At 38.7% G+C, this 13,757-nt stretch overlaps 1 protein-coding gene across 1 annotated transcript in view; it reads left to right on the forward strand.

Moving 5' to 3' along the window:
* The first annotated feature begins 221 nt into the window (after window positions 1-221).
* Window positions 222-13,757, forward strand: part of efna5a (ephrin-A5a) — a 43,771-nt gene continuing 30,235 nt past the window's right edge. The window contains exon 1 of the mRNA XM_056243041.1: window positions 222-1,068. Within this exon, the coding sequence (XP_056099016.1) occupies window positions 941-1,068 (128 nt within the window). The 5' untranslated portion in view covers window positions 222-940. The remainder of the gene's footprint in view (window positions 1,069-13,757) is intronic.

The raw sequence follows: 13,757 nt of genomic DNA on the forward strand, positions 1-13,757 counted from the left end.
TATATATTATTGTCAGAGGAGGCTACCATCTGCCAAAAAAAAGGGGAAAGAAAAAAAGGAAACTCTTTCAAGTGATATTACCCAGTGAATATATCCTTGAGAATTAGGTACACCGCCGTAAAAAAACAGAATTCCACCTTTGGGGGCGGGATGTCGTTTTTGTAACCGAGACGCCCATCATTCAAAATGCAAACCAATGAGAAAGAGGGAGAGAGCGCTGGAACTGTACCGTCGCTCTCTCTCTCTCTTTCTGTGACAGCATGGCTCATGCACCCTGACCAACTCAGCTGCCTGGAAGATCCCTGTTGTGGACTATATCCTACCACTGAATCTTGAATGCGCTAAAACCTTTGTGAATTTCGTCCAGGAAGTAGTTTGGTTTCCTAATCTGAAGACAGCGCTTCAGGGCAGCATCTATACAAATTCAGTTGGTAAACGTCAAGGTTTGACTATACAAACAGAGCTCGGGTCTTCATTCACTTGTTGGAAGATGAGGTGCCAGTGGACATACGCTGTTGTTTTCATTCACTCCAACTAACTACAGTGACAACCCGCACTTTGGGATGGGAAGTGAACACTCAAAGGACCTGAAATTTGTCTAATTGCTTTCTTTCCTCGTGGAAAACTAACTCGATAAATCGCAAGAAAGGATGTGCCTGAGATGAACGCATTATCAGACTGGACTATTGACAGACAGCGAGCGAATTAACCGGCTTCTTTCTGTTTCTTCTAAAAATGTACATGTAACTGTGACTCTTTGAAGGCTCTGACATTCCTTGCACTACGGTCGTATAAATCTGTCATTACAATTAAAGAAACATAATTTAAAAAGAACACATTCCGCGCGTGGGATATTCAAGGAAAACTGACGGGTCGCGCAGTTCGTCACCACCGGAACGCTGTAGCCTATCGAAGGAGGCTGCGATTGAAACTTTCAGAAATGCCGCAGGTGGAGGAGATGTTTTATTTTGCGTTTATCAGCTTGTTTATGTCTGTGTCGGGCCTGGATCCGGCGTCTAAGATTGTGGCGGATCGCTTCGCAGTCTACTGGAACCGAACAAACCCAAGGTGAGTTAGTTAATTGTACAGTAGGCTAAATATAATAAAACGCAGTTTCACTTGTCATTAGAAACGCCATAGTGCGCAATACCGAACGAAGTATAGCCTACTGCGGCTGCGAACTGAACAGGCTCGTCGACCCACCAGGAACGCTTGAATAAGTTTCAAGAATGATGAGCAGTCACAACAAACACATATTGTATCCGCAAAACTTCTTAAAAAACATCTCGCGCGCGATAGGCACTGACAGCGTTATTTTACAGTAGCCTAGCTAATTTGGCAAAATTCTATGAAGTTACAAGCGCGACAAAAAAAAAACGGCGCTAGGAATTGCCAAAAGTAAACGAGCCGCGAATAGTTTAAAAATTATTTACGTTGTTCGATTTAAGTGATGTTTAGTTAGCTAGTTATCAAAAGTGTTCTCTAGTAGCCTTTAGACTACTAACTAGTGAAAATGGTGTGTGTGTGTGTGTGTGTGTGTAGCTATATATCTATATATATAGCCTACAGTATATAGGCTATATATATATAGGCCTATATATATCTTTATTTTTGTGTGTAATTTTACCCCATTCTGTGATAATTTTGGACAGGATTTATATGAGAGGGGTTTCTTTCTGCTTTTGGGAGATTGACAGGCAAGCTCTTCCAAAGGAAAAAGTTATTTTGCTGTACCACTAGCTTGTCCTAGACATTGCCCTCTAGAAACATCATTAGAAATAAATATCATGCCTCATTGGTCAGTTGTTCTTTAAAATCCAATTTACCTCTTTGAAATGTGATTTTGCTTGTTATCATAATTCTAAAAGGGCACAATTCTATCATTTCGTATTTCTTTTGAGGCATTTACAAAATGTGTGGCTGAAAATGAGCTAGTAATGGTTTTCAACAATAACCTTCATGTGCAATGAAGGGTGTTAATGAAAAATAGCATCAGGAGTACTATTCTGACTGAATGTGAGATTGAATAAGTTGGTTTGATGACTGTTAATAGTTTGGGTAGTTTAATTTGAATAATTCATCTCTTAATATATTAGTATTCATGTGAGGAATAATTTGCTTAACAGATTTAAATATATTTATATTGAAATTACATCAGGCTCGCTGTGCCCTTCTCTTTGCCGCAAGTCTTGAGTTGCCTGAAAGTGCTGTGATTCCAGCTCATCCCCATTCTCGGTTGTCTCTCTTCAGTTGCCATGGGGCTTTCTCTCTGCCCTGCACCCCAGCCCCATGCTGGCTTTACACAATGGGTCAAACCCTGAGAGACATTTCAGGAGTGGCTGATGCCCAGTTGGGTGCATGCTCATGAGAGAGAAGCGCATGCAGGGGTCACACGTTCAGTGATAACAGCACAAGGCTGCGGTTAACCATCATCGGACAGTATTGAGCTCTGGTCAGGGTGAATTTGAGGGCGAGCCCTGTTTCTATAGCCTGGCAGCAGTGTGTGTTTGTGTGATTGTGAATATATGTGTGTCTGTGTTGGAGGCTCCCTGCCTATGTTTTGTCCGGGCAAAATGAGGCCCCTCTAGCAAATAAATGAGTTAGTTCAAATGAGTATCTCTCATTCACATTCATGTACTCACCCAATGGCCTAATTCAAATCTGGCTGGGCTGTATAATGTAGCTGCACTCTCTGGCAAGACCTCTGGGCCTTAAATGTCACTCATAACCCCCAAAACAAGTTACCTCCTGATCAGAATGAGTCTGCACATCGGCCTGATGCTGGACTTCTTCATTTAAACATTGATTTAATCTATCGGACCCTCGAAAGACCAATTCTTTAACAGGTTTTAAGATGCTTGATCATTTCATTGTGTTGTTTTAAATAGCCTCATCTTCCCCTCTTAATGTCACTCATTAACATCCCTAAATTACGAACATTAGAGACAGCTGTACAAGAGTCCAACTCAAAGACTTAGATAGCTATGCCATGAAATATTAATTCGTTTATAGATTGCCTACATTATAGCTTTAATAGATGTTCTTAGTAGCTTAATGGCAATGAGATTCTATAATAATAAGAAACACAACTGTTTATAATTTTTTTTCCCTTTAAGCGTTCTGGGAGGCTTATCTATTAAGGCTTGTCTCTCGTTATTTTGCAAGCGTAGGAGTTGCACTTTAAAGCAGCGGCGAACATACTGAATGATTGCTAGTATTTTCACACGAGTGAGTACGGCGGAGTCTATAGAGATTCTTTAGAGGATTTAGGGGGGAATGGCTCCTTTAGTTTTTGGCCTGAGATTTGCAGCGCACCCATTCATATGTAAGCCTCTGTCTTGCTCTACATATGGTGGTCTTACAAGCTTCACTGGGTTTCGGGGGCTCTTTCTTTCCCCTCCAATGCGGTCCACGCCGTTTGCAATTACAAATGCAATTCAAGTTGGCAGATTTCCTCTGAAGTTTCCCAGCTCGTTCTCAGATTAGTCATTTCTAAGTTCAAGACGTGTTTGTTCGCAGGCATTACTGGATTGGCATGAGATAGAGAGCTTATTGTTTCCTTCCCTATCCTGCGTGTCTGAGAAAGTAGTGTTCTTGTAATCCAGATAAGCGATCTACATTACAAATATATTCATTTGTCAAATTTTTTTTTTTGGTGCTAGTTCCTGGAATTTTAAACTAAAATAGGTCTTGTGTTGAAACCGAAACCTGTTTATTTGTTGTTGATAGTCAGGATCAGTCAGGAATCAGTATTGAATTCCTACCTTAATCTTCTGGCTGTTTGTGTATGTGGTGCCATGGAAGCCGATACCGCTGTCCATCAAAGAGGTCTGTCGAATGGACCTAACAGCTGGGGAGAGGGATTTCAGCATTCTGACGGAGTCCCGTTTTAATCACTGATAATGCCTCTCAAATCTCTCAATAACAGATGTGGCACATTTCCTACAGTTTTTGAAGCCTTCTCAGTCAGGTGGTGTAGTGAGTAGTATGCTCTGCCTCTTTAGACTTGGGTTTTTTGTAACATTTCACACTTAAACACTTCTAGGTTGTCTTTCTCTGCTAATTTCTTCACTACAGAAATGGGAAATGTCATGGATCTCATGTAAAGCCGTCTCTTTTTCACCTCTTAACTCTAGCTTGCGTAATATGACCTCAAATGGTTTCCTTTTTGTACCGGCTCAATTTTAATCCCCACTTTAAAAAACAAAGCCCATGGTTTGTGGTTTGTGGCCAGTTGATATTGTGATAGCTGTTCGGTGGTATTGTGTGGGGTTCAGTTTGTATTGTTCTGCGTGTTTACCCTCCTTTTCCCTTGCTGGCACTTCTAGCCTCCTGCTGCTTGGTTCCGCTTGGATTTTAAATGGGGGGGGTGAAAAAATCATGTCCAAATATTGACTGGTCTGAAGACCTCGGTCTTCTCTCAGCTCACGTGAAAGGGTGCCATTGTTCCTGTCTTAGTGGATCTTTGCCAGAGTTTCAAGTATTTAGGCTCTTACATGCAGGAAGTGCATACAGCAGGGCTTGTAGAAGGAAACATAGAGCGAGTAAAGAATGGAAAGAGTTACAGATGGGAACCGCAGGCCTCTTGGTTTGAATCCCACAATCGCGCCCCATCCCGATTAACCCTCCAGGGCTGTGAAGCAGTGTGCTGGTGCTCTCAAAAGAGTTGGGCTATCGGAAGACTCACTCCAGCAGAGAGAAAGTTCTCCTGCAGGGTAACTAGAACATCCTGCTGTTTGATGACCCCTAACACACCGAGAGGTGCCTGGCCCCCTTCCTTCTGCGCTCAGCTCTTGCGTTACGCTAATAAACTGTCATGATTGCGTCTCTGAGAGAATTCAGGGAGTGCCTCTTTTTAAATTAAAGTTAACCGTTCTTTCTTTTTTATTACGAATTCACGCTTGAGTCATCACAGCGATTGCTCATCCTCTCTGAACTTTTTGATGATAACTGATGCATTTCGAGTCTCTCTTGTTTGCTAGAGGTAAGCTCCTCATACTCTGTGAGCTTTTAAACTGTGAGTGGTGAAATGTCTTTGCTGGGGTCTTTGAAGGCCTGGCTGAAGGTATTAACAGAGAGGCACTAAAGGGCTTAGGAGGTCATCGGCCCATTGTGTAAAGATACAAAACACTTCCTCTGAACCCCTTCACCCTTCTATGTCTCCCTCGGAGAGCCACGACCTCAACAACCATTCATATTAATCAGCTTCAGACCTTAATGACCTGATAAAGCTCCTGAAAGGACCCTAAAGTTTACTAAGCCCCCTTGATAAGAATTGGAGGAAAATGTAGCATGCGGTAATGACTACTTTGCGCATTCTTTCGCAGCGAAGTGCAGAGCGGTTTGCTCTTTGTGCCCTTCATTACGGCACATTTAATCGCAATGAGAAATAATGAAGGAAGCATTTGTTCGACAGGCTAAGCTAATAAAAATGGACTGACTTAGCAGAAGTTAGCATGAAAGGAAAACAAGAAAGAACAAGAAACAGAGAGATAGGATGAGAGAGAACGCTTCCTAGCTTGAAAAACGTGTCTCAGAGATTTGAACTTGGTCTGTAACCTTAAAACTGCTTTCACCTGCACAAATGAGGGACTTTTGGATGAAGAATACCTTTAATCTTTCTTTCTCATCCAGAAGGAACCTACAGTACAAGGATTATTTGAAGCTGCCTTCTATAAAATATTTCACCTTTTCAAAGCATGGAAAAATTGGATTTGTGGGGAAAAAAAGGATATTTTTGTACTGTGGTGAAGGACATAAATCTTTTCAAATTCACTGTTTGTCATTAAGCTGCTTTGGCTACATTATTGTGAACATATTGCAATCATAGCTATGGTAGTGCTCCAACAAAATCATCAGATTGTTAATTAAATATTGTAGAGAAAAATAAATACAATGTGACGGTTTCAATTTACCAAACTTTTCTGAACGAAAATAAATGATGAAGGAAAACCTCTAAGGATAATGCAGCAGTTGATTTTCTTCTTTTTTTTTAAATAGTTTCTTTCTGGATAAACCCAATAATAAATTATGCAGGAGATGCTTTAATCAGGCTGTTAATTGTTTACAAATATCTTTTGGCTGATGTTTTTGTATGTCGCACATTCATCAGTTCATATTTAGAAATGTGTCCCTCTTTTAATGAAAAATAAAACCAAAAAAAATTAAAGGTCAAAAAAACCTTTTTGGGATCTAGATGTTCCAGTCACATTCTTGGTTTGAGATTGCGGAACCGTTTATAGTAGATTATCAGTATGTGGTAAGTTGTAAAGCATTTCCATGTCACAAATTTGAGTACTCTCCGAGCATTGGGACCCATAAAACATTAAACGCTGTTTGCGATCTCAGAGTCAAGTCTGGCCAACAAACGTTCACACGCAATGTTGAGAAAATGAGGTCAATGTGGCCATCATTGGAATCTTAAGGTCATTTTGCTATATCAGTGTGGATGACTATGCAAATTAACATCTTATTTTCACTTAGATCTCATTAAATATAATTTTCTGTCTGTTTTAATCATTAAATTACACTTTTGTCACGTTTGTCATCATCTATGAGTTAGTTGCCCTTCATTTTTTGTCCGTATGAATAGTCTAGTATTTGTCTTGCAGATATAGGAGTGTATACGCGGCCATTTTCAAACTTGCTTCCATTTTGTGTTTTGAACGGAACAGCTGCAGATTTGGGAGTGTAGGTTCCCATTTTTGGTTGCCTTTTTTTCTTCTTCACTTTTATGCCTTTTTTAATATGTTGCAACTGATTTCCTTCCAAACTCTGTTTAATTTATATCTTGCAGTCAGTCGATCCAAAAGAATGAACTGTTTATTGATTTCTAGCCGTTTCAGTGTGTCGATCCCATTCCAAACTAGTAATGTATTCCTAAAACATTCGAGTTATACAAAACAACCTTAAATGTACACATTTGATTTACTCCACAGAAGCACAGACATAATAAACCAGACTCGTGCGATGGCAGCACAACCATGTCGTCTGTACGCTGGTGCTCTGGCACTAGTATCACTGGTAGGGGGAACATGCTGGCAGACGGTGGAGTCATAGAGGCATCCACTCCTCTTTTATGTATCTGCTGCGGCCAGGCCTCAGTTATTCTTGTGCATAATTGATGGAAAAGTTAGAATAGCAGAAGTAATGCGATGAGAGGGTGCAGCGAAGCGGCAAGGCGGACAAGCGCACTGCTGGCAGCCGGGAGTGGGATCGCGTGCGTGGGGCAGCAAACATTGCAGGGGATGAGAGGGCAGCTGGAGTAACAGGTCATCACAAAGAAGCAGGACAAAGTGTCAGCCGCTAGTCAATCAAGCACTTCCTATTTGCCGTTGCCGTTTGCCCAGTTGACCAAACGCGTGACTTTTTTAATTATACTTGCTGTACTGCTTGTCATTTGATTTGTAATGAAATGCCATTTTGAATATGCATATGGACGTACGCCTTTGTTTTGAATCCTTTGAACTCCCATGTGATTCAGTGAAACTGCAGGCATGCTCATGCTGCTCCAGTGACAAGTTGTGTGTCACACCTTGAGCAGTCACTACAAAGAGGTGCTAATGGGTGAACAGCCCTACTTTGTCTAATAGACAATGAGCCACTAACCAGTATCATCCTGTTTCAAAGCAGCCGCGCGACCATTCAGGGGCAGGGAGTCTGCAGGAAATTAATGTATCTTCCCCTCAGGTTCTCTTTGAATCACTTTGAAGCACTAGTTACTGAAACTAATCATTATTGGCCCTCCCAATTTGATCACTCTGTGATCACAATAGGAATTGACGTAAAGCAAAACACTGAAACTGGGACAGGTGAAAACTGGAAGTGTCACATTTTAATAGGCTGAATAAGTAACATTACATTCCTGTTTCAGTATGTACTGGTCTGGAATATATACAAGGAATAAGGATGTGGTCAGCGATCAAAAAGAACCTTTTCTTTGTCTTTCAGCTTGCTGCTTTTTTTTTTTTTTGCCAACATTTTGAAGCATGAAGCAGGGAGAATAATCCTAAATGTGATTAAAAACATGAGTAAATGCAAAGATAAATCTTTTCTTTTTAGGATTAGGATGGGAGCTTTTGTTGGGTTTAGAGCTGTTGTGCTATTTATTAAAAATTTGAATAGCTGTTTTTATGGCTACATAAGTAAAAATAAAACTTTTAATAATGATACATACAATGATTACATGATACATATTTTCATGGATTATTTTTTACATGAGGCATATTTATGAACATTTTTTTTTTTTCAGCGTTTAAAACAACATTGTTTTTCTGTGTTTCTGTAAAATGTGTCTAGCTTTAATTTTTGCTTTGAAAGATGATTATAATTTCTGATAAATCTACATTTTCTATGTTTTCCAAAAGCAATTTTTTAAATGAATTTTCCTGATATACAATGAACTAAAAAATCTATGTTCCAAAGTCATTTATCCATTAAATTAATAACTCTTGATTCACAGGCTTCATTAGAAAATCATATTCCAAAAAAAACTCGATACATTTTTCAGGAGAAATTTTGTGCAACCACTAGGCATGTACTGAAATACGATCCCATTGTAACTCAAAGGAAACCATCTGTCTTCGACATAAATATTATTGCGATGCCATAAAGGCTTCCGATGGAAACATAAGCACTAAATGTGCTCAGGAAACAAATAAACCATTTTTATGGCTGTACCTATGGCCCTCTGGGCATTTCTGCTTCCCTGAAAAGACACAAAGACAATCATTCAAATCATCACCTTAATGTTCTCAAACCTGCACGCAGTAATTTTCAGCAATTTACTATTTTAATTATTACAGTATAATTACTCATGGTAAATGTAATTATTTTTATTTTTTTACATAGAATTTTTACAAAGAAACAAGATTTTATATTGTAGATTTGAGTAGGTTTGTGATGAGGGGTTTTATGTGTCAAGTATTGTTTATAGATTTTAAAATGTAATACAAGTGTGATCAAATGTATGATACCATCAACCCAGCCTTTCATTAACTGATTCATATTGTATTATGATTATTTTTTTTCATTTTGGAAACAATTTTTTAAAACTTAAAATATTAACATTAAACTCAGACAGATTTAGTTGTTTTGTTGACCAGATGAGAATTTGGTTTAAAAAGTAAGTCTCAGTATCTTGTGACTATTGTTGTGCATGTGATGTGGATGGATGTGGCAGTTCAGCTGGTCAGGTCCAGACACGCAATGCACAAGGGATGTTCAAGTGCTATTGCCAGTCACAGATTTTCCTTATCTTGTGTCAGAAAGTAAGGGTTTTTATTCCCTTTTTTTTAATTCCCTTTTTACCCTTTAAATTCACATAAATATAATTGAGTTATTTTACATGCATTCTATTATATCATAAAATACACACTAATTTGACTTTTGACTATCATTTTTAATAATTAGTTTTATTTTTGTCAATTTGATTCTTTATAATTTGCTACCATAATTTACAGCAAGCTACTACATGTTATAATGTCCCTGTTTACTATTAAAAAACTGGGGCACGGAGCAAAGCAATCGAGGGGAGTGGTTTCTAGAACCCACCAATTGAAACATCAGTATGGGCTCTGCAGATCTGGGGAAACCAATAAGGTTTTGATGGGTTGAGAATCTCGGGCAGATTAGCGTAGTAGAGTAACTTGGGGTGGCCTGAATAAATGCAGAACATGTTCATTCTCAAGTTCACTTTTGGTTCAGGCGATTTGCATGGCAAGTTCCCTTAACGATCGATCACCCTTAAAAGCATGTCACAACATTTCATAAGTGGGGAGAACAGCCACTTCCGTCAAATTTACAACATTTAATTGTTGGCCCGGCGCTGGCCCCTGCCAGCAGAGAGTGTTACATAAGTTATGTTTTCATATTAGCCTTTGTATAATTCTAATGCTCTACGGGACACCTGAAGTTTGCTAGGAGAGGTCCGGTGTGAAAGTGAGAAGGTTACGGGATGCATGGGCCCCCTTAGCTTCTCCCCTCTCCCTTCTCTTCCTCCGTCGCCAGTTGTCTGCCACGTCCATAGACTCTGTCTTAAGGGCTGATATCAGATACGGTGGGGATGAAATGGCTTACGCTGGGCTGTAGCCTGGGCTCAACCGAGTTCTCACCCCTTTTTATTGTCCGCCTTAACTCTGATGTCATTTCCATCCCCTCTGGCGACCCTGTCGAACTGATAATATCTTTTGTCGGCAAGTCCCTTGTAGGAATAATCCCAATATGCATACCAGCCTTTGAAAGCAAGGAATATGTGTTATATGGGTGTTAGGATACGAGCACGCAGACACTTTTAGCTTTCCCACTGGGGGAATGAATCTCCGTTTGCCTCTGTCTCATCCCTTATGTCTTATAATGACTTTGTATTTTCTCTTTTCTGCGTTTGACTATTTTGCCTATCTCCCCACTCCCTGCCCGGGTGCGATATCTCATGGTGGCCATTGAATTCGCCATATGGAGCCGGTACGGCGGAGCCTATCTCAGTCCAGATGCTTTTCAGATGATTGTGTAGCACCGTGCGATTTTATTGTGAAACTCCGCTCTCGCCCAGACAGAAACACTAATTTCATTTGGTGCGCGCAGGATGAAGACGTGCTTTTGAAGACAGACCCCGATGCGGTCGTGCTTATCTGGAACAGCACGTCCTGCCACATTTTCACCCTTTTAATCTGACATCCTGGACGCTGGGTTTTGTACTCGGGGTGTGAACATTATTTAATGATGCTGAAATGTGATAATTTGTACAAAATGGCAGTTCATAATGTTATCGCGTCGCATTGAAAGGCAAAATGAGAATGTTACATTCGTCGTCTCATTGTTCACAGCCCTTTTGTTGTGGTGCAGAATTACGTTCAATTAAGGCAGAATTGTTGAAGCCGGTGTAGGAGTTCAGTGGGTTTAATTGTTTCTGGTTTTCTCACTGAGACAAAGAAAATTGCGATTGTGCGGCCAAATAAAAAGGTTTATACTGACCTCATGGCACGCAGTTTGATGTCAAAGCCAGAAAGGTCACAACCACATGGCTATGGCTTCCAACGCTCTCTTGACTTCAGTCCATTAGCACCTCCAGCCAATGGGGTTCCAGCCTGAGCTAATCACCACTCTGAGATGTTTATGATGCATTTAGGATGTTTTATCTCTCAAATAAAAGTGTTTGATAAGTGTTTGAAAAGATAGCCAAGGGTAATCACTCAGGCCATTTCACAGACTCTCACGCTTTAGAAATAAGTCCTGCTGCAAAGATCAAAGTCACCTACAAGTTTTTTTCGTTCTTGAACATCTGGTAAATTATGATTCACAGAAGAAAAAAAAATTGGATTTGCTCAGATTTGCTCCTCTGAATGTTCTCTCCAAATCTTGCAATTGCACATTTGGTCAGATTGTAAAATAGTGTTTTTGTTCGTTTTATTCCGAGTGTGTTTGTGTTCAGTCATTTAGGTCATTATTCAGCTCTGTTGGGTTGCGGCTGCACTCAAATAACCCTTGATGGCACAGAGATTTGCTGTGTCAAGGATAAATAAGTTTACTGTTCAGGATTCACTAAGGGCAAAACAAATATGTATATATATACCTCTAGACAATATCATATTTCAGCCCAAGTAACAGATTTACTAACATAAAATAAATATATCTATGTATCCATCTATCTATATTTATAAATATATTATAATATGCAGACAGAAAAGATTTTGGTGCAGAAAAATATATTTCAACCAGAAATTGCTAGTAAATTTCACAAACAATTACAATGAATCAGCAAGTAAGACAATAAATTAAATGTGACATTTCACAGTAAAAACTGAAATAGTATTTTCTTGTAAAACATACTCCAATAATCTTTATTTACAACTGAAACATTTTTTGTTGTTTTTTACAGTGTATTTTTTATTTCTTTTCTTAATGCCATTGGTAGCTGAGACCGAGGTACCACTGTTTGAGTGTAGTTGAAATTACTGTAGTAAATATGGTATTTTGGTAGAACGGGTAATTATTAACATTTAAGTAAAAAACAATAGGAATCAGTTCAAATTACATTTCTATTCTTTTAGAAGAAAATCAAATTTGAATATACAGTAATTGATCAAATGAATGTATAAAATGGTGGCTTTTAATGAAAAGAGTGCCCGTCAGGGTGGGGAAAACTAACTGAATGGTACCTGGAAATGTTGTCCACACCAATATTGATGGGCCTGTAGCACATCAAGTTCAAGCCAACACCCTGAGTCATTTTAATTCCAAATCAAATGTGTAATCACAGCAACAACCTCTGTGGTTTTCTGTGTTCAAAACAAACCAGTGGAAATGAACTGCAGCACAGAGAGCAGGCCGGAGTTGAAGAAAGCGACATTCATCAGTAGGCTTCCCAGAATTCTCCAATTAGACCGATGATATAATTACACTGAGGAGCCCACTTTCTTTCAGGTGCTAATTGAATTGGTGTGTTTGCCAAAAAATACTCCCATTCTTGCGGAGAGAGAGAGAAACTGCTCGGGCACATTCTTTCGTTAAGCCCAGGGGCGTTTTTACAGGGCGTGAGGACGGTGTTTTCAGAGAAGATATGTGAAAGCTCTAGTATCTGTGCTGGTATTTGAATCATATGTTGTGCTCTCCCAGGGCCCATCAGATGAGCAACCTGTGGCCTGCCGCAAAAATTAGGTATAAATAGCACTTAAGAAAACCAGATTTGATTAAAGGGCGTGTGGTCTTGAGCTATTGATTTTCTCAGCTAACTGTGCACTTAAATGAGAAAGGATACATCAGTAAATTGTTGTGAATGGTTTAACATGAATATGTATTATGTTATATATATATATATATATATATATATATATATATTATAAAATCATATACATAACTACATATATAAATATTTTCTGAGAAATAACAAACATTATTAAAAAAAAAATGTATATAAAAAGATAATTCTGTAATATAAAATTTAAAAAAGATCATTCAAAGCCATTAGATGAAAGGCTTGAATAGGCAAAATCACTCATAAAGGTGGTTCTTAAAGCTTGAATTGCTTAGATAGTTGAAAAATATTTTTTTTCAGGGGTCATAAGGGGTTTTTATTTTGGTGCTGACTAGGCCTGTCACAGTCATGAATTTTGTATAATATATTAAAATCTAGTGATATATGTAAAATGTATGATGAAGCACAAGCCTTAATTTCGTATACAAACCTTTGACTATCTTTGTGTACTTTCTAACAGTATTTTTTATACTCTTTATTCTTCACTCCCTGCCAGATTATATTCTCCCTACCATAGTTGATGGCATTTCTTTAAGTGCTTAAATCTCCATTATTCGAATGGCAATATGTAAATGAAATTTAAACTGCACAATTATTGCGGTTATCTCAAATTATTGTGATTAGATGAAATAAACATGATCATACGATTAATCAATAATCATGACAGGTATAGTAGGCTACCAATATGGTGTAAAAAAAATAAAAAAAAATAATAATAATTCACAGAAAAAAACTGCTGTAAGTTGACAGGCCAAGTGAATCAGTTTACTTGACAATTTGGATTAGTTTGCATAGTTATAAAATACCACTTACTGGCTGTTTAACACAGCAACATTTTGTAGCTAGCCCAAAAGTTGCAATCTCTCTAGAGTTTTGGTTCAGTGACTGAGACCATAATCGTGCCTGCCTTGTTTAGCTCTTAACTGAGCACTATTTCTTACTAAATTCTGTTTGGTTATGTCTGAGTGCGTTCGTTTCCAATTGAAATAGATGGTCTGTGGAAGCA

This window comes from Rhinichthys klamathensis, unplaced genomic scaffold, assembly GCF_029890125.1.
Source record: "Rhinichthys klamathensis goyatoka isolate OS25496 unplaced genomic scaffold, OSU_Roscu_1.1 h1tg000771l_1, whole genome shotgun sequence".
Classification (NCBI taxonomy): Eukaryota; Metazoa; Chordata; class Actinopteri; order Cypriniformes; family Leuciscidae; genus Rhinichthys; species Rhinichthys klamathensis.